This window comes from Bactrocera dorsalis, chromosome 2 (assembly GCF_023373825.1).
Source record: "Bactrocera dorsalis isolate Fly_Bdor chromosome 2, ASM2337382v1, whole genome shotgun sequence".
Classification (NCBI taxonomy): Eukaryota; Metazoa; Arthropoda; class Insecta; order Diptera; family Tephritidae; genus Bactrocera; species Bactrocera dorsalis.
The window spans coordinates 1,530,046-1,556,594 of NC_064304.1; the positions used below are offsets into that span (position 1 = coordinate 1,530,046).

At 37.4% G+C, this 26,549-nt stretch overlaps 1 protein-coding gene across 4 annotated transcripts in view; it reads left to right on the forward strand.

Annotated features, from left to right (window-relative positions):
• Nucleotides 1-26,307, forward strand: part of LOC105233944 (uncharacterized) — a 205,065-nt gene extending 178,758 nt beyond the window's left edge. For 3 of the 4 annotated variants that reach the window (XM_049447084.1, XM_049447085.1, XM_049447086.1), the window contains 7 exons: nucleotides 1,164-1,406; nucleotides 1,983-2,108; nucleotides 3,010-5,427; nucleotides 7,229-7,363; nucleotides 20,787-20,942; nucleotides 21,033-21,304; nucleotides 21,515-26,307. In XM_049447084.1, the coding sequence (XP_049303041.1) occupies nucleotides 1,164-1,406; nucleotides 1,983-2,108; nucleotides 3,010-5,427; nucleotides 7,229-7,363; nucleotides 20,787-20,942; nucleotides 21,033-21,304; nucleotides 21,515-22,264 (4,100 nt within the window). In that variant the 3' untranslated portion in view covers nucleotides 22,265-26,307. The remainder of the gene's footprint in view (nucleotides 1-1,163; nucleotides 1,407-1,982; nucleotides 2,109-3,009; nucleotides 5,428-7,228; nucleotides 7,364-20,786; nucleotides 20,943-21,032; nucleotides 21,305-21,514) is intronic. The other variant, XM_049447087.1, reaches the window with a different exon arrangement.
• Nucleotides 26,308-26,549: the final 242 nt, after the last annotated feature.

A 26,549-nucleotide genomic window follows, 5' to 3' on the forward strand; every position in this document is an offset into this window, starting at 1 on the left:
AACCTACACCAACCAGCATGCATGTATGATTTTACATTCAAAAACGCCTGTGTATTAGTGTATGTGCCGCTATTGTGGGGTAAAACGGTAGGAGTTTATATGGAAAATTTGTTTCTTGATTCTTTCCTTCGTGCGCACGAGTGCACATCGGAGAAGGCTCGCTCATATAACAAGAACACGCACACTCACTGCCACAATCACACTTACAACTGAATTTACAACTGTAAACGTATTTATCCACAGCGCCGGAACAACTTTGATGAATAGTGTGCGATATTTGCAACAACAAATATTTGTGTGTTTTCGCTCCACTTTTTACATAAACCGTTGACATATTAATATCAAATAATTATGCGCGCAAATATTTGCTCGAGTGAAGTGTTATCAGCGATATTGTGACAACATATTTGAATATGGAAATTTGCAAACGTCACAAGGTACTTAAAAGGATGTGTTTAAATATGTACAGTATTAACATTGCATTACATAACTTCAAAAATGTATGTATAGTATGTATGTAAGTACGCGCCCACAAAAAGAATTTAACAAATTTAACAAATGATCGATTGAGCGTTAGACGATTTTTTTTTGGTACAAACTGAAGCAGTTGAGATCGGTTTAGAATAGTGGTGGTATTATTCCAAGCTTACAAAATAGATGAGTTATAGATGAGGCTGGCGCAGGTACTCGTAATCAAATTACAATTTACTTAAACCTTTCCAAAAATAATTAATTTTTTGTGTGTTAAATTTGAAAAAAATTCCTGACAGTCAAACCGTACTTATCGCAGGACCTTCTGTATATCGGCTGCAAAAACAAGGGAATTCAAAATTTTCAGCACGAATCGGCGATTATTATCGTACAATACATTTCGTAAATTTATATTGTTTATATTTATTTATTAAATGAAATGCCTCTTCAAATTAAATGTCATAAAAACGCTTTTCTTTGCCTTATATATACTTTAATATAACCCCTAATGACAAACATGTTCCGAAAATTAACTTCCGCCGCAATATTTTCATTATTTTTCATCAATTTTTACTATTAATTATTTCGTGAATAAACATTTCTCTCATCTTTAAAATTTTAAAGACTTCGCAGACACCAAAGTAAATATGCAATTATTTTAATGCTAGCATTCTTCCTTTCGTTTTCTTCAGATGCTCCAGTTTGCAGCACGAACACAATGATTGTTATTGGCGCCTCGCTTGAGGAGGCGGTGCCGATACCATGCCGCGTTAACTCCGATCCGCCGGAAATTGATTTCGAGTGGACTTTTTCGACAAGCGGTGAGCACTTTGAAGTACCATCGGGCCATTATGCAACCATACAAGAGGCCACAACAACCGGCGATGTGCACCGCACCATAATCGAGACAAATGATACACACTTCGAGACTTACGGTAATGTAGCAAATATTTCTTACAATTTCAATGAGCGAAAATACGGTGTTTTAATTGAAAAAATACACAAAAGCAGCACATATTTTGCCCACATACATACATGTGCATATATCTGCACACACACATTGTTATGCTTTCATATATGCTATGCCTCCGATCTAAAATTTAATTAATTCCAGCATACCTTGTGTTTAATTGAAATTATGAGTTTTGTTTGCAAGAAGATTTTTCTTCAACGAAAAGCATTTGTTTATTTATACCAGAAATTCTGTAAGCATTTGACTACGAAAATTCACCGAAAACGCTTTTTGCGTATTTTTTGTTACGAATTCTCAAATGCAATCTGTTATCTGAAATAAGCATGCCTGTACATGACAGTCAACTGACTGATAAGAATTAAATTGATTTCGAAATTTCACTAAAAACTAGAAATACCTTCTCCATGGCATTACACAACAAAGTAGATGCTCAGCCTTACACAATTATGAATATTCACATATATGTATGTATGTATATGTTTGAGCTTATATTATATTTGCCATCCTTACACATTGAATGTTTGCTCTTTTCTTACAGTAGAAACTGTAAGCGAATTGATATACACGCCGAAGGGCGAACGGGACTATGGAACATTGGCATGCTGGGGTCAAAATTCAATTGGCAAACAAACGGAGCCTTGTCTATTCCAAGTCGTGCCAGCAGGTAAGTCAATACATACATACATACAGTCCATATGTTGTTGCATCAGAAGCCGAGACATACCAACAACTCAATGCTCTGCACATTTATATTAAATTTGTGCAATAACGTAAATATATATGTATGATTATTATATGTGATATTTACTTATTTCGACACACGTTTGATTTGAAAATCTGTGTAACTAAAATTCAGCATTGGAAGACATAAATAAGCTGTTTTCAAAATATTGTAATTATTTTGAGTTGTATTGATATTTGGATAACAAATTTTGAAATCAGTTTCCATTCATTCCATTTCTCTCTGTACAGACTTAATATATTAAGGGGTTACATGGGTTTTCTTGGGTAAAAACAGCCTTTTTTCGACAATTTCCTTACAAGATAGTCTAAAGTGAAAAAATATGTGTTTTAGTTAAAGTCTTCACTTAGAACTTGAGCGAAGGAAAAAAACTGAAAATTTCCGTGAAAATATTTAAATTTTTTTTCAAACAGTTGTAATAGAAAAAAATCCTTTGTACAAGTTTTTTCAAACCCGGTCCTCCTCATACTGTCACTTTTTTATCAATTAAGTTAGCTGAGTTTCGAGAAGAATAAAGGTTAGGAGAACCAAGCTTGCCTTCTCAAACTAATCAAGTGTTTGGGGTCTTAAACGCGTCGGACTTACCGCTTAACCTAGACAAATCTCACACCTATTTTAGCACATATTTTATGTATATATTATATAATGTAGATTATTCAGATCATATTTCGTCGCAAAAGACCGAGCACACATACTAAATAGATACAAGTACATTCTAATACAAATATAGAGTTATGCTTGATGAATTTATTTCGCAAAAAATATAATCTGTTTTCCATCTATTTTCATTGAATCGTCCATGCAATTGTGTGTGTGCGCGCAGCCAAGCCGGGAGCATTGCGTAACTGTACATTGCGTCCATATGTGGTGACCTCTGCCTCGCTAAATTCATCGAACCAGACAACAATGCATAGCAATCAGATGATGCCAGCACAATATGGACGACAGGAATCAAATTTTCCGCATACGGAGTATGTACGTGAGCGACATAATAACAATGGCAACAATAACAACAGCGCCAGCAACAATGGTAATAAAATTCACAATGGAAATGGCAACAGCAAGGCAATCAGCAGCAGCAGCAAAGGCAATAATAAAATCAACAATGTTGTTAATAAGCAGCCGCAGGAGAAGAGGAAAAAAGCTGCAACCTCATTTGCGGAGCAAAAGCAAAAGAAATTGCAATACCAACCGGCACGGCGGCTGCAACCCAGCGAACAACAGCAACAACAGCAATTACAACACCTGAAGAAACGAACATCTTTCACGCCATCTCAAACGCTGGCGGCACTCAAACGGCAGCAACAACAGCAACACGAACAGCACAAGAAGACAGGAAGCGGCGCCAAAGCCGAGGCCGGGACTATCGAGGCAATTGGCTATGGCAAAAAGCCGTTATCAAGTGCAACGCGCAGTTCGACGGCTGATGAGAGCACCGGAACGCGACACACAGGCGTAGCTGCAGCAGCTGGTGGCGCCAATGCCGCAGGCAACCTGGCAACAATGGTGTATATCAATAACAAAACTGATGGATTGCCCACGAAGACACGAACGGACAACAAACATCGCTTGAAACGTGCCGCTGACGAGCATGCAACAACAGCAACGGCTACACTTACACAATACAAAAACAACGAGGCTTCTAAGTACAAGCTGAAGAAGAAGGCATACAAGCTGGCGCTGACGACAAAGGAGCTACGGCAACAGCAATCGAGAAAGCGAACTTCAAAGCAGACGCAGAAGAAGATAAATGCAAGCAAAAGGCAAAAATCAAATTTATCATTGCCAAGAGTTGCTGCTGACGCGGCAGCTGCCATCAACAACGGCAGCAATGCACCGACGAACAACAGCAGTAAACAAACGCCTGCAACAAAATACTACAATTGGCGGCGAAAAAACACGCATAAACGTGAGATCTCACAAGAGATGAGCAAAGTAATCCATCATTTAAGGCTAGCAACAACGACAGCAGCAGCAGCAGCATCAGCAACAACTGTCACTGCAACAGATACGTCAAAGGAAGCGGAAAAGGAAGCAACCAGGGCGAACGCACAAACCCGGCGACTAGCAAAAAGAGAAATCGCAACTGCAGCGCCCAGCGAATTAACGCAACATCCAACATACGTGGACGAGACAAGTGGGGATTTAGCTGCCGTAATAGCTTCTGGTATAGCTGCGACTACACACAAAGGCAGCAGCAGCAGCACCTTTCACTTGCCAGTCGACAACTCCATTAACTCAGCGCCAAATCGGCAACAGCACACTGACGGCGGCATTGCCGCTAATGAATCCGCTGTGATCGCTGCAAACTCATTCGATAAGGTGCGCATACGCAAATCTTTGACAGCCAAAAACGTTGGTTCCGCCGTCTCGGACGTTGCCGGGGAGGCTGACGGTGCGGCTGCCGCCAACGACCGTCACTTTTTGCAACACAACAAAGCCAGTCATCGCATTAGCAACTTTTCTAGCAGTGATAACGGCAAAGCGAGCGCGCAAAGCACCAAAACCAACAGCCACAACGCGCCGCCCAGTACGCCCGAAATAAGCAATCATGCCACCGCCTTTCACCAGCAACAACAAAGCATTGCAAATGATAATCGCAACATCGATGTTATTGGCATGCAACGCGCAATTAATGATCTCGCCTCCAGCTCGGATGAAAGCGGCCGGGCATCAGAGATTTTTGCCAACAAATTTGCTTATGACGATGACATGGGCGAGATTGACATGGCGGTTGACGAAGTGGATGCTGACGCCGATATGGAGGCCGAATTGGTAGGTGCCGATGCGGATGAAGGCAATGACATTGATGATGCAGATTTAAATGGCATCGTTGAGCTGGATGAAGAGCTATCGCCGCCCACGACGAGTGCTCTTCAAAGTGAGATACATTTATCAGCTCACGCGGCGGATGCGCCGCACTTCGAATACTCACGCATGGAGTACAGTTTCAGCAATGGCATTGCTACTCACAGCCTGGTTGGCAGCAATGACAATGGACATGGCCTTGGTCTGGATGGGATTGGGTACGGAGACGGCGGTGGTGGCGGTGGTACTATCAACCTGGAGAACTACGATAACATTATTTATTCGACAATGGAATTGGAATGTATGCCAGGGTACGATGGAGGTCTGCAGCAGCAGTTCTTTCTCGAAGCGTACGACTCCAAAACGAAGAAGCTGCGCCTGAACACTTCAAGCACTTATGCCGATATACCGATATTTCGCATCGACTTGAGCGGTGAGTAATTGGTGTGGTATTTGCAATCGAATAATGTATGAATTCTGAAGATTTTCTTGTTAGCGAGCTGACGATGTTGTGGTATTTATTTAACCTCTAACCATTCCTTTTCATCTTTATATTAATCGGTAGGCATGAGGACTTTCGTACACATTTTACCGTTGATAATTGCTCGCCTAATGACTCTGATAAAGAAGTGATTAATCTGTGTTTCACCTCTGAACTTCTTTTACCTTTTCCAGCGGCGATGCGTTGAAGAGTGTCGGTAGGCGAACGAGTTCGAACGAACGAGTTGAAAGTGTTGTAATTTATTATTATTAGGTGTTCTCCAACGCATTAGGCTTATTTTCCTCTCTGAAGCTAATTGTGTGTGCGCGACAAAAACGCAATCGTCAAAGTTTCCCAAATCGTTTACGGTGTCTTTGATTTTTCTACACCGCTGTGAGCCGCTGTGAGTTAATGAGCCAAACTTTTCGCCTATTCGGCGCTTATTTACTTTTCGCTGTTGACTTTTTCCATTTTCAGAGTAATAAATTTTATTACTTGGCGCACAAAAACAGACACGTTGAACCACACTCTCTATCAAGCTCTCACCAACTTTGCAAACAGACGTATCGATAAAGAATGCGGCGCAATTTTTGGCTGAAATCTATTGGCGTTTATTGGCTTTCGCTGCTGCTTGTTGGAAGCTAAACTAGCTGAAAGCCCTCTTACATCATTTTACACGTCCATCTTCCCCCTTATGTACTCAACCAGGCCAATGCATGCCAGCTCTCCCGCAGGCATTGCCTCAGGTTTATTTGCAAAATCTAACGAAGCGGAAAGTCACGATTAGTTAGACAAGCGCGGTAAGCTGCCAATATCAGCGCAGCGCAACCAACTTCACTCCTCCACACACTTTCCTTCGCATCGCTTCACTTCTCACCGCCCCCAGTTGCACTCTTCGTCCGCCTACAGCCAGCGACTGCTGTGCAAATATCTTGTTGCACCCACTAACCGTTTGATGGTTTTGTAAATAGAGTGAAAAGATCAAAGTCGCTTTTGAAAATCGTTGTAGGTGGTTGATGTGTGGCTGCTACAGTTGTTATTCCATGAGACTACTCGATGATTTCGGTGGCTTCTACTCCAACAGTCAGTACTCGGTGTCTTGTGTCTTGTTACTGTTGATGCGCCTCGTTAGATGTTGTCTTTTGCAGCAGTGGCTACGGAGCTGCAAAAAACTTTATTTAATTTACTTTTTACATCAACAACTACTAATAGCAACCAAAGTTGCCAGACAACATTTGCGTACAGTTGCTTTTACCGTTGCGCAGAAACAAATACAAGTTTATTTGTGTGTGCGTGTTGGCTTCTGAAGTGGCTGTTGTGGCAAGTACTCACTAATGACTTGGTGGCAAGTTGATGCCAACTTTTTCGGAATGCACGATAGTTGGGGACGGCGATGGAAACCTGAAGTTCTCCTTGTTGAAATGGGTGTGTGAAAGCTTCAGCAGGTAATTAGGTGATCATGTGATTTGGTTCCTGAGACTGTTCATTAACAGCGAAAATCGTAGAGTCGCTCATTCAGTTTTCTAATGTAAATTGTAATATTTGAATTATTGGTTTATTGGAAAAAAATGCTTTTAATTATTTGAAAGTTACCCTAAATACTGATAATGGTATACAGTTTACGGAAGATGAAATGAAAAACGAAGAAATGAAGAAATATTTTAAATATTGAAATGCTTCATAATTAAAATCTTAATTTATTTTAAGCACATATGACATTTGTATTTATTTAATCTGCTTTTATTCGCTTTAGATTTGGCCTCAATGGACTACTATCCGGATCCGAATCCAGCACTGCATTTGGTCGTTTATAGCGCCAATCAGAAAGGTCGTTCGGAGCCGATTGTTCTGGAGAATATTCCCATAAATGAAGCGGAAAAACGAACAGGTACATATTATTGACGATTATAAGCCCCTATAATTAAGAAATTTTTAAATTAATTTTTAATGTATATAATTTGTCAAGTGCTTCAGTCGAGCTCCCGTTAATTGTTTTGTATCAATAATAAATTCTAGTTGATTTACCAGCAAGATCATCTTTAACTAACGTTGTACCATTGAGTATGATCTTAGAATGCATACAATTCTTGGTATGCCTTCTGATCAAATTTGACCCGGACTGATAAAAAACATACATTTTCTCGTTTTTTTTGAAACCAATCTTTATTAGCGCATAATATCCGTAAAAGCATACCAACGCTGGACGTCTCGTCACCAGTAATGATTTGGATGGTTTGATTCTACTTAGGACACGCTTTTTACCCAAAAAATTAACAAAAAAGTATTGAGTCAATCCAATAGAGATACTGAGATCCTTTATCATCTCTCTGATGGTACCACGACGATTTCCAAACACTGTTTCTTTATTTTTTTCGATTGCATCGTCATTGCTAGAGGTGCATGGCCAACTTTAATGACTCGTTATCTTCCCAAAACACTTCTCCAACATTTTTAATGATTCAGTAGCATTGGAAACACAAAATTTAAAGAAAAATCGGTGTTCAATATTTCCATCGCGTACAAACAGCTGCCAGACACACACTAATTAATATGGAGATCAAACTTACCTTGCAGGGAGAATTCTATGCACTTAACTCATGTATTCATACTATTATTCAGTATTTTCTTGTTCACGAATGTCCATTTGTGTTTACGTGTGTTCATATATACATTCATATACTAGATTCATGCTCCGTATCTAGGTCGGTCTCCCGCTACCGATTGTTTGCATCAAGCACTTACTGGTGACCCGCAAACAACTCAGAATTGCCATTGACGGAGCTATTTGAATAAGCGAGCGCTTCACATTTTCACTCGCTGTCGTTTTTGCATTGCAAGCAGTATTATTCCCTATAATCTCGTATTTAAATTATTTATTCATTTAATACTTTTCCTTTTTACTCATTTGCATTGATAAATGTAAACAAGAAGTTTCCCAAGGAGACTGAAACAGACAAAGAAACGAAAAGGAAAGCATTCCACGAAAATATGCCGTTGCGCTTATTTACTGCCTTTTGATTTCGGTTATTTTCTTATTTTTACCCACTGCAACGTTAACCCGCTCTGCCTTTTCGCCACTCTGTAAAGGTTGATGCCTCGGTTCGGGGCTGTGGACCGCTCAACAATTTTGCATTTGACGAACAAGTCAACGAACAGCCCGGCTTGCCTTTAGTTGACATTCAATTGGTTCACATTCAATGCGCCATAACAAAGCGCAATGAACAATTGTGTATGAAATACCTAGATAAAGAAACGAAATTGAGCGGCATTGTGTCCTTTTCCACTGCTCAACAAGCGACTTGTGAAACCCGTGGATGCTCCTTTTTGGCGCGAGCGAATTGTCATTAAATTTCATTTGCGTACTCGGCGGGCATACTTACACACATAAGAAGAGGAGCTCGGGAGTGGGGTTTATATAAATTTAAATTTATGAAAAGTAAATAATGCATATATGCATTCAGGAATATATTGTAAAATGACAAATCTGTCATATGGCTTTTTAAAAAAAAAGTCCGAGTTGGGTCTGAACCAAATTAATTTAATTCGGTATAAATTTGGTAAATGCTAACATTTATTATACGTTGATACCCCTTTAAAGTATCATAACTGGATAGTAATCATCAAACTCCTAGCTTCTGTACACGGTTTAATTTTGCAAAAGCTAACCTTAAAAACCAATTAGAACTCTCTTAAATATATATTTCCTTCAAGTAATTTATAATCCCTTTACATAAAAGTGGATTTAGATCATTCAGTAAAAACTATGGGGTATTGCAAAACTATCAGTTATACCTAAACATTTTGAAGCTATCATTGCAGACTTTTGCATATATTTTTTTGATTTCTCCGTTAGTTCTTCTTCTCAGCATGGATTTCGTAAAGGTAAATCTACTCAAACAAAGTTATGTGAATTTGTAAACCATGTATCATTGGATTTTAGGGACAGAAGCATACGGATGTTATATACTCTGACTTCAGCAAAGCTTTCGAAAACAGAAAATCCCACGACTCTCGTACATAAACTTGATCTTCTCAGCTTTCAACCAAGATTTCTTCATATCCATATAACAAAACACAACGCGTGATATTTGAGGATACTCTTTCAGATTCCATTAATCTCTATTCAGATGTTCCGTAAGGTAGTCATCTTTTCCCGATTCTGCTCTTGTTATTTATTCACGGCATGTTTTCTGCCATAAGGCCTAACTATAATGTGAATAAGCTAGCTTAAGCCAGTGTAAGCAACTGTCCGAATACACACAAATTGTATGTTGCTCGTATATTGTGCTTAACATCAAGTTTCGTTATGTTTTGTCTAACGTCATTTGCTTAAGCAAAATGCGAAACTGATCGCATGTTCCGTACGGAATCAGCTGTTTTCTCTTTTTGTCAACAGATACATCGTTTTGAATTTGAAGATGGAGAACGACGAATGTTTTATACAAAATTTAATGGAAAATATTGAAAAAGGAAATGTTTTTACGACAAACAATATGCCTTTTCTTTCAATCGGGTGTATATAAAAAAATCTATATGATCAGTCCCTCTTCATTTCTAGGAATCGTACAAAAAAACTATCCTACTTTCTCTTCCTGTTTATTTCCCTCACTGAACATGACCGAACTCTATTTTTTAATTTCACTAATTTCTGTCAATATGCGTATTCCTTCTAAAACAGAAGTAAGCATTTTAATTGTTTTTAAATATTTTAATATTCTGTTCATTTTTGCAAAATGCAAACTAAACAAAACCAAAACACAAGTTGTTTTTGACACTTTCTTCTTATGCATTTAAGCACATTATAGTCATTCAAAAGTCTACTCTCCATTCGTTATGCATTTGACAGGCTTTTCGTTCATTTTTTGACAGTAACATACGGCAGCTTATGCATATTATAGTTAGGCCTATAGAATCTCAAAGCCATGTAGTTCAATTGATGAAAGATGTCTGTTGCAAACTGACTTAAACAAATTGGTTGCTTAGAGTGATAGAAATGATTCGCCATTGTATCTCAAAAAATGTAAGACGATGTTCTCGTCGTTATTGGTTCTCCTCTTGTTATGTAATAAAATACTATTTACTAGAGCGAGTTTTTAAGTTAGCTGATTTGGGAATTACTATGGGCCCTAGCTTAATTTTGGTATACATATTGTTACTATAATTTTGAAATGAAAAGGTATTCTCAGTTTTGTTAAGCGTTGGTCTAAAGAATTTAGAGATTCGCTAAAATACTTTTTACAACTTTGATTAGACCCATATTGGAATATGGCTCTGTTGTATGAAATCCTAGTTACCAAACAAGTTTCTGACAAGTTAGAGTCGGTTCAAAAGCAATTTCTGTTTTTCGACCAAAAATGGTAAAAAAGCACTCAAAGTGACTTAGAATCTAGATTCTAGAGATCACTGTTATATATGCACCTAGGAGAAATTTTGATCTTTGCAGAACGCTTTATTTCCCATTTACAAACTTTTTTTGCAAAACCTTTCTGGCATTCAGCTATTTGCAAATGCATTTCAGCTGGTATCGCTTATCAAAGTACGCAAACTTGTCATAGTGTGTGTGTTGCAGGCAGTTCCAACTATCCTTGAATGCCTGAGTTGATGTCGAAGTGCGTATTTTGCTTCACTTTGTTTATTGAACGCATTACGTATGCCCATAAATCAGAGAGTTAGCACCGAACGTACGCACGTTCATCACAAACATATACACATACATACATGTTCGTATGTATAGTCCATGCGAGCCATTAGCAATGTTCATAAACCATTCTAGATGTATTGGTATCGAAGGCAAGAAACCGATTTTTTCTTTAGTTCTACCCATATACATACATAAGTATGTATGTATGGCTTTGCCGTAGGTATATACATTAATTCATAATTCCCTATTATTTTCTACCAATTACTTACCAACTTTCCTTCTTACTGCCTTGCCTTCACTGCACATGATTTTTATTTATTTGAGTTTCATTGCTGAACTGAAACTTTTGCTTCAAATAGTCAAACTTCATTACCCTTCCATTATAAATAACAAATCCCAATCGATTAATTTATTTACTTTCCTATTTATGTTTCGACTTGGGAAATATTATCTTCGTTATTATGGGCTATGATTATGGTATAGGAATACAGATAAATCCAAGGCATAACTACACACATGCAGAACAACGGCCTCATACACACCCTGAAGGAAATTCTGAACTAAATACAAAAAACATTTGCAGTTCTCTTTCCTATAATTGAATACCAAACCCGATAAAGTTGAAATTCGATGATTTGTGAATTTTTCCACAATAGTTGAGTTTTCGAAAGCGATTTTCAATATCCGCAATAAAGTCAAAACAAGACGACTGATAGTTATAATAACGGTAATAGATATTATCGAACTAGATTGTAATAGTTGCATTGCCCCGCAGGGTTCATACCTAAACCTTTAAGTAAACGGATCAATATTAGGCAACCTGATGGATAAACATAGAAAGACAGCTGAACCGTATACGGGTGAAATGTTTATTATGAACCATTTTGTATGTACATATGTATGTGTCGATATGGACATGTATACTATATGTGTTTTGTACACATGGATGTATGTATGTTGCAAATATTGTTGTCGTAGGTGTCATTAATTAGGTGTGATGTACGAATATGTATGTCCAAGTATCAAAGGTCATATTACGACTGATGACAAAGCATGACTATTCAATATTTATTACCGAAAATGCAAATCAATGCATAACAGTGATTTTCAATCTTCCACGCAACTTGTAGAAAATTAGCAATCATATGACTAGAACTCTAGATTGTGGCTCAGATTGAGTTATCAGTATAAATTTGTGCGTGTGGGTATCTCTGAATAGATAAATATTAATAATATGCCGAAAATGAACGTCAAAGGAATTTATAATTTCTAATTGGGGTTAAAACAGCGTATTCAACCATTCATTACCTGTATCAAAACATCCAACTATTGGATAATCTTAGTGCTTGCTCGCTTAAATCAACTGCTCCTTATCAAAAATCGAACTATAAATTTAAATGAAATTAATTTTCTTTAAAAGATACATTTGAGACTCTGTTAATGCGCATTATTTAGCACAAATGCTTTGTCATCGATAAGCATCTTCATTTTGTAATGAGAGATTCTGCCTTCGATATTGGATTGAAAAGGACACAGTGCACATAATAATATTTTAATTTTCGCTTATCTACGCAACAGCAACATAAAGCAGATTATCGCACCTGTTCGTGCACTTTGTTGTGGGAATTGCCTGGGCAAAACGAAGACACAACGGCAGAAATTGAAAGTATATACAATGAAATCGTCTTTTGCAAATACATACTGACATGAGGGAATGTAATCTAAGCCGTTCGTGTGTGTAAATATGTACTATCAGCATTTGTACGAATGTGTTTTCGTTTTATCGGCAATTTAATGTTTTACGAATATGCTGTTTAACTTAACAGACACAGACTCCTTGGAGATACATTATCTTTCAGGCGGGCAAAAGCGCTGTGAAATACGCAAATGCTTTAACAAAAAGTAGGTCTTGCAGGAAAAATAGCTCACCAACACGAAATTTACTGCTCCTTCCAGCGCAAGTTTCTACTGCGTAAATATACTTCCTAGGGTATGCTCATGTGTTGGAGCTAGAATATTTGTATGTCAAAGTGTGGTTCTTTGTAAGACCCTCCTAGATCGCTCCTTTCGATTTACAAGAAGTTGCCGCATCTGCGATAACGTCCAATGGCAATGTCTCTACAATTCAGGTTGTAGCTATTATATTGAATATATCGCTTTTTTTGATCAAATGATTGATAAAATCAATAAATCATTGGTTTGGTTTAATAATACTTTCCAAAATTTAGACCTATGGTTTCGTCAGTTGCACTTTTTTTGTTTAGAACAGCAGCAAAAAGCATATTTTTCGAGTCCCTTTGAGTTTCAGTTTCGGTCGTCGTTCCCACCTTTGCTTGCCAGTAGAATAACGTGCGAAGAAAAATAATTGTGGTGAAATGCGGTAAAGTCCAGTTGTGTGGATTTGTTCTATGTTTGTTATTATGCATATATTCCTAGCTGAGTAATTGAGGAAAAAAACTGTTTTCTGAGAAATTTGCGCACGAATGTAAGAACAATGGAAATTCCAGCGATAATCTTCAAAGACAGAGCTAGAAAAGTTTTGGTTCTTGCTCGATAACTTCGAATATGTGTATGCAGACTTATATGTTTACTACATGCCCCGCCGGTGGCACCTGAGCCCCAGCCAACACATCTAAACAGCACATGACATTGCCACATATTAAAAAGTGTATTTGACAAATAAAATCGAGTACAAGTGCATATTCGTTTCGGCTTTTAAGTTGTCTTTGCAAGCATGTTTTTGCTTGACAATCGTGTGATTGTAAGAGTTAATCCACCTATTGAATATTTGTATCGATGTAATGGGGAAAAACTTACAATACAAAGAACACATTACTTTCAACGCTGCCACAATTTTATTTATTCTGCCTTAATCTTTACATTGTACAAAATTTATACGCAAATATTTGAGCACATAAATGTATCCAAAGAGGTAAAAGCATCTGCAAATACGCCAGCACACACACACGCCCGTATGTATGGATGCGTATGTGTGTGAATGAAACCGATATTCCCAATACATTGAAGTAATCTACTTTTTCATCATTTTGTAACGTTTTATATCTCAAGCGGGAGCATTAAATCGAGTTAAGCTTATAAGAAGCCGCCAATGCACATTCACTCCAACACACGCATGCAAATGGCCGTGTGTGGCGGTGTGTGTGTGCGCGTACACCTGTCTTGGCACATTCGCGTTAGTGTTTGGAAAATTACCTGCCAGAGCGAAGCAATATATTCAGAGCCGAAAAGCGCTCACACACACAGCCACGCGCGTTCGCTTAGCATGCATATGTGGCATGGTACGTATGTGCCACACCAATGTGCACTTGTGTGTTTACACCAGGGAGCACACATTGACGCAAATATTTGCACAAGTGCGAAAATTTCATTACAACTTATACTTTTTATTTAAATTAAATTTGGTATTTTAGTGCTTGGCTGACTGGCTGTTTTGCAGATAACTGGCGTATGCTTGCTCATGGATGGATATAACGGGTGATTTTTTTGAGGTTAGGATTTTCATGCATTAGTATTTGACAGATCACGTGGGATTTCAGACATGGTGTCAAAGAGAAAGATGCTCAGTATGCTTTGACATTTCATCATGAATAGACTTACTAACGAGCAACGCTTGCAAATCATTGAATTTTATTACCAAAATCAGTGTTCGGTTCGAAATGTGTTTCGCGCTTTACGTCCGATTTATGGTCTACATAATCGACCAAGTGAGCAAACAATTAATGCGATTGTAACCAAGTTTCGCACTCAGTTTACTTTATTGGACATTAAACCAACCACACGAATGCGTACAGTGCGTACAGAAGAGAATATTGCGTCTGTTTCTGAGAGTGTGGCTGAAGACCGTGAAATGTCGATTCGTCGCCGTTCGCAGCAATTGGGTTTGTGTTATTCGACCACATGGAAGATTTTACTCAAAGATCTTGGTGTAAAACCGTATAAAATACAGCTCGTGCAAGAACTGAAGCCGAACGATCTGCCACAACGTCGAATTTTCAGTGAATGGGCCCTAGAAAAGTTGGCAGAAAATCCGCTTTTTTATCGACAAATTTTGTTCAGCGATGAGGCTCATTTCTGGTTGAATGGCTACGTAAATAAGCAAAATTGCCGCATTTGGGGTGAAGAGCAACCAGAAGCCGTTCAAGAACTGCCCATGCATCCCGAAAAATGCACTGTTTGGTGTGGTTTGTATGCTGGTGGAATCATTGGACCGTATTTTTTCAAAGATGCTGTTGGACGCAACGTTACGGTGAATGGCGATCGCTATCGTTCGATGCTAACAAACTTTTTGTTGCCAAAAATGGAAGAACTGAACTTGGTTGACATGTGGTTTCAACAAGATGGCGCTACATGCCACACAGCTCGCGATTCTATGGCCATTTTGAGGGAAAACTTCGGACAACAATTCATCTCAAGAAATGGACCCGTAAGTTGGCCACCAAGATCATGCGATTTAACGCCTTTAGACTATTTTTTGTGGGGCTACGTCAAGTCTAAAGTCTACAGAAATAAGCCAGCAACTATTCCAGCTTTGGAAGACAACATTTCCGAAGAAATTCGGGCTATTCCGGCCGAAATGCTCGAAAAAGTTGCCCAAAATTGGACTTTCCGAATGGACCACCTAAGACGCAGCCGTGGTCAACATTTAAATGAAATTATCTTCAAAAAGTAAATGTCATGAACCAATCTAACGTTTCAAATAAAGAACCGATGAGATTTTGCAAATTTTATGCGTTTTTTTTTAAAAAAAAGTTATCAAGCTCTTAAAAAATCACCCTTTATATGAGTGTGTGTGTATGGTTATTGTATTGGGATGCTCGGATTGGCCAACAAGCTGGCGCATTGTATTTGGTTGATTGTATTTTCGCTTGTTTGTCTGTTCCGACCTTAAAAACCCTTAGATCTTGTGCTGTTGGAGTTCCTATTTGAAGTGCTTAGATCGGGCTGAAGGCAGGTGTGGTTCGGCAGAGCAGGAAAGGCAGATGTGCACTTTTCGCTGGCTAGCAGATATCCCGCGTCGGTTTCGAATGTCTTTAATCAGTTTCCAGATGCTTAAGGACGGTTAAGAGATATATATTTTTAAGTGTCAGGTGCTTATACAGGAAAAACTCCCCGAAGTTGGACACATCTTACCTTAAATGAACGAACTAATATTTAATAGTAAATCTTGAATTTTTTCCGTGAATAGAGAATTTGGCCTTTTTGTTTCAGAGGTGTAAACCTTTCTCGCTGACATCTAGACCAGGTCTGAACCCATTGAAAATTATAAAAATGGAATAAAATAATAGTAGGTTAAAACGATTAGAGAATAAGAGAATACAAGTAAAACGGAAATGGAAAGAAAACTAGTTTAGAGGCTTTCTAACATCGGGAAGTGAAAGGGTTTATCCCATTTTCTCGAAAAATTAAATAGAAAAGTTGTAGGTAACAAAACGGCAGGTGGATGACACCCCATTGTCGATAACAACACATGGTCTGCTATCCAAATATGACTTAATTCACTGCAAGACGACAGAGGGAAAAACTATGTAAAGATAATATTTTTTCAATTACTATATTGTGTGAAACTTTATCAAAGGCTTTGAAGAAATCTATGTAAACACAGTCTACATAAATCGAGTGGAGCAACCAAAGACAAACCCTTGCTGATTGACATTAATGATTGATTTAACTGCAAAAAAATACATTATTTTTAATAGAGCACTTAAAAATTATGGAAATGGTAGAGAGTTTAGAAATAGACCTGCAATTGGAGACTACATCCATTCTACCACCTTTAAGTATAGGGGTAATGAATGTCAAATTCCAGTCTGAAATAAAATTACCAGAAGACAGAGACTTATTGAAGGGAGGCATGAGAGGATATACCAAGGCAGAACAGGCGGTACAGGCGGCAGCCCATCCAGATTCAATTTGAAAGAAGGCTTAATAACACAAATAGCCTTAGCAATATCATCCTGCGAAAGACACAGTGTGCCAATATTGGAAATTGAAAATTATTGACAAAAAAGGAGAAGTAGTTCCAGGCTCATCGTGTACATAATTTAATTTTTAATTGTTTATTAATTGCTATTTATTACACACATATATATATCAGATATAAATAAAATAAAACTTATGTTTCAGTAATATTAGTTTCCATTTTGTTTACCGTTTTGTCTTCTCATATAAACTTATGAAAAGTGATTTTACGTTATTTCGCACTTTAGGTGACGATGTGTACAATATTTAGTCACCAAAACTACTTTCATTGGGGAGACTGTCGCTCGATCAGCACTTTCGCTATTTTACGAGTATTCAAGTAAATCAATAAACATATTCCGATAACAAAGCAACTAATAAATTCCACACATGCTTATATAAGAGTTCACTTATGTGTTTAAGTGAGGATATTTGCGAGATTTGTATGTTTGAGGCGAAAGTGTTTGCTCAGCAAATTGTCACAAAACTTTCAGCAAAAAAGGCGCTGCGTCACGGGTGAGAATGTGCGTATGTGTACGGGAGCGTTTAAGAGCCAATAACCGCTCCTTGTTTAAGCATATTTTTATAGCAGTCCAGTGGCCATAAAATACACTCATTGACACTTGCACTTTCTATAGCGATAAAAATATACTTATATATGTATTTATATAATATATAACTATAATAACTGCCCGATTCTTCAATTACATACATTTTAAGAGCTTAATGTTGATAAAAATATTTCAATAAACTATTCATAAATTTGATTTTAACTTCAGATTTTCAAAAATTCGAAGTGAGTTCCTCACCATTTGCCATAAGGAAAGTTCTAGCGAGTTATAGCACATAATTGTTTGAGTCTTGCAGTTAGTTGTTGAAATCATAACACTAGATAATTGACAGCTTTATTGCACTACTTTACTCGAACTAAAAATTTAATTAACACTAAAATATTTAATGCGAAATTACAAATTACTCGCAAATATTATTAAATCTAATTTCGTGCGCAAAGCACTTATTCCCCTTACATGTGCTATTTAATTATTTATTAGCACAACTGAGCTCTCTGCATAATTCATTTCCAACTACAATGCAAATAGTTAATTTTTCATCCGAAATTCAAACAAATTATTTACTCAGCAGTGCAGTGATAGATTTTCTTTGTATAAACATCTGGTACATAAGCACACACACCCACACACCCACATGTGTTTAGCTACGCCTACGAACTCATTTGCATATGAGAACTTTTGAGTTACGAGCACTTATTAAAATTCATACATTTTTTGTCGCTTTTAATTTGTGTGTATGTACATATGTGCATATTTACATATATAGTGCAAATCATAAGCCAATGACCACAATACACATACATACAAACAAACATTTGAATTTATTGTCGGGATTAACGAATAAAAGATAAATTGCATAACATTGCTGAACACAGAATGGAGTTCAAAACTAATAAAGACTTCATACAGTGAAACAATAAGATTAATTCCTGAAAATGAAAGTGTGTGCCACATATGTACATATGTATACATGTACATACAAGTATATGGCATAATAAATACTTTAAATTATAGTATTAGTCTATTTTCTTGTGAGTTCTCTTCAAATTCTATGCCCGTTTTTTGATACATATTTATTTATTTTGTTGTTTTCGTCCTTCTTATTTGTTACCGAAAAAGCATTCTTTCTCTCTCTCTCTCACAGCTGTGGGACGTTTCGTAGCAGTAATGGCGCTGGTGTCGCTCGCCAGCAATATTTTCAATCAAAACTTGCTTTGCTTATTTTGCGTTCGAAAACCCATTTAGCCGGGAGATTTTTCATTTATCCCATTATCTTTTTGCGCTGCCTAGTTCAATGTCCTTCTTGTTTATACACAACAATTCACAACTTTTGCACTTAACGGGATTTGCAGGGATTGCCACATTAATACAAACATTTTTCGGTGTTAGTTGTAGGCTGTTTGCATACAATTTGGCCTAAATGTTTACACTTGCTGATAATTCGGCGCACGGAATAAAAAATTAGTGTAGTGAAACGCTTTGTGTTTACTCTCATAATTGGCTTAAATGTTTGACACATAAAGCGCTGGTGTTTTTGGATTTTTGTTTTTTAAAGTGAGCTCAGCTTACGTCGATATAAGAAAAAGTTAAGTTAATCAGCACCACAGCCTAATCATTATTACTTGTATCTAAATAAATATTAAAGCCAATTTAAATCGGTAAATATTCATTTAGTTACGCAATGATGGATCTATACTATGAATATTCGGGAATTTTTTAATAAATTTTTTTATTTAAGAAACAGCATGTACAATAGTAGTTTTTTGTTGTTTTTGTATTTCATCCCAAAAGAACTTTGACGGCTTGGCGGTCAAGTATGTATCAAGCCAATTTCTAATACTCTGTTTTGATGTAAGCCTTATTCCAGTGGGGTTGCGCTGCATCAATTGAAACGAATGCTAATCAAAAGGAAAACGATCTGGAAGCAAACTTTCCAACCACTGACTTTCAACTAGTTTTTAACCGTTCTTGAGAAATTATTGCGTCTTGTCAAGTCGCAAATTTCGTGTGTCTTACTGTTGTTTGGTTGTCACTTACAATTTTAGACTCTTGCTTACTCTTGCTCTATTGGATAGATGGTCGATATACTCGTAGTCTTTTGGTATTTCTAATCAAACTTCAATTGTTTTTTTTTTATATTTATTTTGTACCATTTTGATATTAGAGAGACATTATTCCATCAGTATAAAACTTTCATCAGTGTAAATCGAAATTTCGAAATTTCCAGAAAAGAAGCTAGCGAACCATTGTTGTGTTACAAGAACTGATGCAGCCTCGCCTCCGTAAATTAATTTCATTGGTGGCTTGCTTGTTTTTATACAAATTCAAAATATAGCGATTTTTTTCAATATTTTTACTCATATTTCAACAGCTATAACTTTTTTCATCTTCCCCCAATTTAATTTTTTTTGACTAAATGAAGCTTAAAATCTTATCTTTCGATCACCATATCACAATGTGATTGGTAGTACTGTAGATATACGACCTCAACGAGTTCTATTGACAAAACACAAAAATACTTTTTCGACTACCAAATATATTTAATAAAACAGAATATATAAATAAAAACAGTATGTCTGTGTGCCTGAAATGGATAAAATCCGATGAAAACTAGACCCAACTTTTTCTAATAAACCTTATGAAGAATAAGTCAGTCAGTGTGTGAGTGGCATATTTAAAACATTCCTTAAAAATACGTTTTCAAGTATAGCTGAGCAATGTCCAAATCAATGCAATCAGCCCCCAAAATACCCCACATAATCATTACCGTTTTTCCACCTGACTTTAAAATGTGAAACCAAAATGGACAAGCTTTCTTAAAAATTATGTGGTTTAGCGGTGGTTTGAATTAGAATGGAATTGGCTTATACCTTGGCCTAAGCCTCAAATCCTTAATATAAAGAATTTCGATTCTCTGGTTGACGTTTTCCACATTAACTCAATATTTTAAATCTAGCCTCTTCGGTCGAGTTCATATCATATATAGTACATGTCACTCATTTGAAGATGTTTTTAATATAATTTTAACTGACGTGAACTAATCAGACTCCTCTGTAAAAATGATTAATAATGCAAAGTTTTTGACCAATTTTCAATATTATATTTTCGCTTTATTTTAGACGGGCGCATGGCTTCCATACTACCGCTTGCTGCTCTACTCACTGGAACTCTGTTCACTGTCGGCGTCGCTGTGCTTTTCGTCGTGGTGATCGCTGTACGCAAGAGACGATGTCAGGGGGGGCGTAACCTCTGCGACGACAAAGATAAGCATTTAGGTAAATAACTTATGCCGAAACGAAAGAAAGAAAGTGCTGTAGTCAAGAAAGTTGTTTTACTGACTTTTCAAATCTTTTAACCTATTTCAGGCATGGATGTGACCGTAACGGCGCCACTTGAGACGGGTGCGGGTCACCAACGTTTGGTCGTTGCATACACGCTCAAGCAGGGCATCGAAAAACAACCGGATATTTTGAACGCTCAAAAGAGTGCCACCGGCAGCGATACATCCTCGCCGCTGGGCAGCAGACCTGGGGGGCTATACCTCGGTGGCAGCGGTGCGGCGAGTAGTAATTGCGGTGTGCCTGGGGGTAAATCAAACTTCACAACCACAGCCAGCACAAATGCGGTGACGGATTATGTAAGTACATGCCATAATAATCTTAATCGCTAATATAATGAGAATTTGTGCCAAAAAACTAGATTTATACAACACACAGTAGCGCAGTTTCACCAAAAACATAAAACATATTGATTTGTGCTCTTACGAACAATACATTCTTTTCATCTTAGCGAACAAACAAATTTAATCAAATTAAATAATAATTTCATTTAATCTTTTCACTTCTAGGACGCCTCCACTATCGGTTACAGCGATCCCGCAAACTCAAACGATCTTCTCAATAGCCCACCCTCCCAATCGAGCACGCTTAAACTGGGCACTGACCTCCGTAAAAACTACCAAAGTCCACAGCAACCACTGCTCTATGACGCATTGCCGTTAAATCGACATGATATCTCACGATACGACCCGCTTGGTCTTAACTACGGCGGCAGTAATAGTACGCTCAATTCGGCGGGCAGCGCCGGCACCGCCACCAACAACATGAATAATGCACCTTCAAGTGGCGCCACACCGCAATCATTAATACAGAATAATCTCACCAATGGGCACTACGTCAATCATCACACACTGCCTCACCCTTCTTCCGCAGCCACACACTCGAGCCTCCTTCATATGCAACAACAACAGCAGCAGCAACATCAATCAACACTGCCAGCTGATGAGCAACTATCCATCGCTGATTATCTCGCAGCGAGTAGCTTAATCGATTATAGTTTAAGTAAAGCGGCAACGGGGTTGCCACCCGGCATGTCGGCCGGCAGCGGGGTTGGCAGTGGGCACATGACGCTACCCAAAGGTCTCGGCATAGGTTCCTTACTGGGCGTCGGCGGCGGCGGCAACAGCAACGGTGCGTTGCTATCACAAAGCTCGCATCCAGCGAGCATTACACCAACAGCAACGATTACACAGAAAACGAATGCAAATCGAAATCATATTATTACGGACACATTACCGGGTCCCGAGAGTTGTGTTTAAGTTTTAGAGAATACATTATGATATATATGTAGTTGTAAGATACCCCTAAATGCATACAAACACTTTGCGCTCGTGGAAATTAAGATATGTTTATATGTAGAAATAAAATGGAATATTTGGAGGGACGCTATCAATGGTTTTGCAAAGCAAAAAAAGACTGGAGCAATAGACAAATTGTTGAAAAGCTACACCCACATCCACTTCTAAATGAACATATACCAAAACAAGAGTACACACGTAATCAAATATTTGTGAAGTTAGGTCCTTTGAGTTACTTGGGGCTCTCAGTAATAGTATTAGGAAAGAAGAAAGGAAAAGAAAGGCTAGAGTTTTGTTTGCCTCCATACTTCTCTACCAAAAATTCAGCTTCACTTTATTTTTGACGTATGTTGTCCACTTTTGTACTAAAAAAAACAATGTCATTCAATGGTAGATTGTTCTCAAATGAGACAGAGCTTACTATATATAATAGTTGGTTAGATTTGGTTTGAGTCCCTCGTAGTGCGGAGATACGGTACGGTACGTAGATGTGAGTACGCCTCGCCAAGTTTTAAACAATGCCATAGCAATCCAGAAAACACTGTCAACTACCACAAGTTCCATTAAGAACCCAAATCTCAACTTTGGCTGTGGCATTACAAATCTAGGTTAATTACAAATTATCGACAGATTTCGAGTGACTTTACCATTTTAGATATTCAGCTATAAATAAAACACAAATTTAATTTTGTTTCGGGGCATTGACATCAGGATATACAAATGGAAATATTTTGGGAAACAAAAGCACACTTTTGATTGTAATCTTGCAGTGTCATGAAGCGTGTACGTCCGCGTAGCGTGCTTGGGAAGTGGGCAGACAAAGTAATCGATAACAACTAATATTCCAACAACATCACTAATTTACCCCAAATCAAACAAATGGTGTATATTTAGCATCCTAAGAATGGGGGGTGTGGGTCTAGGCAGGGGTAGCAAAACTCGATGGGGATCGACTGAAAAGTGTGTGCAAACCAAAGGAATATAAATTAGCAAATATAAATAGGCATAATGAGACAAAAATAGAAAATTGACAGTTGCTTGTATTGTAATTACTTTTAATTTAGTTTCTAAGAGCTCTGTACATACATATAAATATACATATATACAATATAAACTAGTAATTGTAGGAAATTTAGCGAATGTAATGCAAGCGTTTGTGAGCAAACCTTAAAAATAAATGTAAATATTGATCCCGTTGTTCTGAATAATGGAGTACTGAAGAAGTCTCCATAAATATAATAAAATAGATGGAAACATAGCAAATGCTTGGAAATGCTGAATGAAGCAGAGTAAATCTAGCAAGTATACACATTCTAGTTTTATAGTTTTACAGTTTTGAACACCTGAAATGATGCTTATCACTAAGTTTAAAATTAATGTAATTTTTCGTTTACTTTTATTAAAGTTGGAGGTTGCATGCAACAAGAGTAATACTTCCAGTTACGTAATTGAAAATGTATCGAATTGCCGAACTTCCTACAATCTCCTGCCGTAACAGTAAAACATATCAAGCATACATATACACATAAGCTCATTTACGACATTACTGACATATCCAACTTAGACGCCAGGGACTGTGTTATATAAATATTAGCAGTGCCACTTTTAGTCCACTAGGCAACAATAAGAACTCACATATCCACGCAGCGTGCATAAACAGAACAATTCGATTCGAAAAATTGAAAACGCTCAAATATGCAGCGTGCAAATTCAGCCAGCGCTCAGCCAAGCCCGATTGACCCGGAAATCCAAGAAAATCAGCATTTACATCCGCACACATACATACATATATAGTTGATTATTTTGCCTCTCCTGTGCGCCAGCAATGCCAAGTGTTATCAACACAACCGCAGCAATCATACCGTCATGAGAACACACACACACACACCCATGCATATACACGAAGTTGCCACCATCGCCATCTGCATAAAGGCACACACTGAAATGAGCGTTGTTGTATGTGTACGTATACGTATATATGTGTATTTGCATATTTATAGATATACATACATATATACATATGTGTGTATGTGTGCTATAGTTAAGGATTTACGAAATTGCACTGCAAAATGCGTCAAATCGTTTGTCTTTCCCCATCTGCCTCGGCGCGGGCATACAAACAGGTAGTGTGTATGTATGTATGTGCGAGGTGTGCTGGGTGCAGGCTCCAGTAAAATTTTATACCAACAATAAAAGAACTTTAAAAACACATTACCATCATTCCGAAAGTTATATTGGACACGTTCAATATTTTATGTATTTCTTTCTGTTTTTGCAATACGCGCGCACTTCGGCTATAATACAATTGCATTTTTATCTTTGTTGTAATCGAAAACTTTCTAATGCGCACATTGCCAATACACCCTGCAGGGATGTTCAGCCGTTTTGAAATTCTTCGTTCACTCACATCGTATTCTTCTCTAAGCGGGTCACTGAAAATTCGGAATCTCTGACTGCCATCAACATTAAAGCTGAGTTGTTCCTTAGTTGGGAATTGATAATTGTGGGTTGCGGTTTGAGCTCTTAAGAATCGCTGCAGGACGCATGAAAGCTCCAACAGTGAAACCGTTCGACGGAGTATTTATTTTATGTTTAACTAATAACCAGAATTATCAACAACGCAATGAAATATAAAATTATCAAGTTTTCAAAACTGTGACCACAAACCCTAAAAGCTTAAATAAAGTTATCACGCTGACATTAAGCAATCTGTCGTCCGAGCACAGAAAATAACAACAACTGGCGCCCAATATTAAATTTTCGACAGTTGCGATGTAGCCTGAGCCTTATCTGCCGTTTGGTTGCCATCACTAAGGTACACCTGCCACTAAATATTATCATAAGATAACTGTTATTTTAAATGTGAAAATACACATTAATCCCGTGAAGCGATCGTATAGAAAATTTACATTGCTCTTCCTCAACATTTCCAGGCAATAAGTTCGCAATAAAGAACTTCACAAAAGTAATATAGCAATTACAAGAGCTCTGCTACAATAACAATATAAAAGCTCGATAGGAAGTTGTTGAGTGCAGCGCAAAAGTTTTCCACTCTCCATAAGCGAGAGCAGAGCAGAACGTCTGAGGTGTGAGGTGTGAGGGTTGTCATGAGCAGAATATAGAAGTGCCGGAAAATGACAATATGACGACAGTGAATGGAAAACTTTTTAATATTCGTGTGTAATGATTTATGAATAAATATTTACATACATATATATAAGTAATAATCATATACTTCCATATGTATATTATCACATATAGTTGTTAAATGCTGTGCAAATTGCCCCATGGAAGCTACTTTGGTGAATCCCTCCAGCAGAAGCTGTTTAAACAAACCCTCAGATGGGGTTAGCCAATCAAAAAAGCAGCTTTCTGAGTTACAAGGTGTGAAGGTGTGCCTGTTTCTATATTTTATGTTATTTCAAAGTCCTTTCCTACAGTAGTAAGCCGGTGTGATTAACAAGTTTATTTGATTCTAATATAGGCGGAACAAAAAATTTTTAATTTTCAAGTGATCATCAAAATGATAGTGAGATGAGCAGGAGATGCTGAACTTTCTTAGTAACAAGGTAATTTCGTACCTTTGATTGCACCGAATCTATAACACCCTTCACAATTACAAAATATTCAATACAAGAACTTTGATTGGTCAGTTTGTATGACAGCTAAGTGGTACGATATTGAAAATTTCGAAAAATGAGCAGCTTCTTTGGGAGGAAACTGCAAAATTTCTGCTCTGCTCAACTTTCCTCGTCATGCTGAACATTCATATATGCATTTTATAGTGCCAACGACGCTTCCTTCTGAGTGTTACAAGCTTCGTGACAGTCTTAATATACCTAATTGAGTGCATAATAATGCCAGAAGAAAAATTTAAATCGCCTAATTTTAGAACATTCGAAAATTAGTATATATTGGAGAAATTTGAACCATATTTAAAAAATGTCACGTATAACGTCTCATCGCCGTTTGAAAGTCGCTTCCAATAGAACGAAATTTTGAATTATTTTAACAAGCAAAAGTCCATTCATCAATCAATATACCTAAACCGTAATATATACGAATATTGTGTTCGAACTCAAGATTTGCGATCTTCCACTCTTCTTAAACTGAAAGCACTGACTGAACCAACCAAATATATCATTAAATTACTAAGGTTATTTACCACATATCTATACCACGTACTGTTCTTATCCTTAATATAATAATATAAAAAACTAATTTTTATTTTCATGATATGTAATTA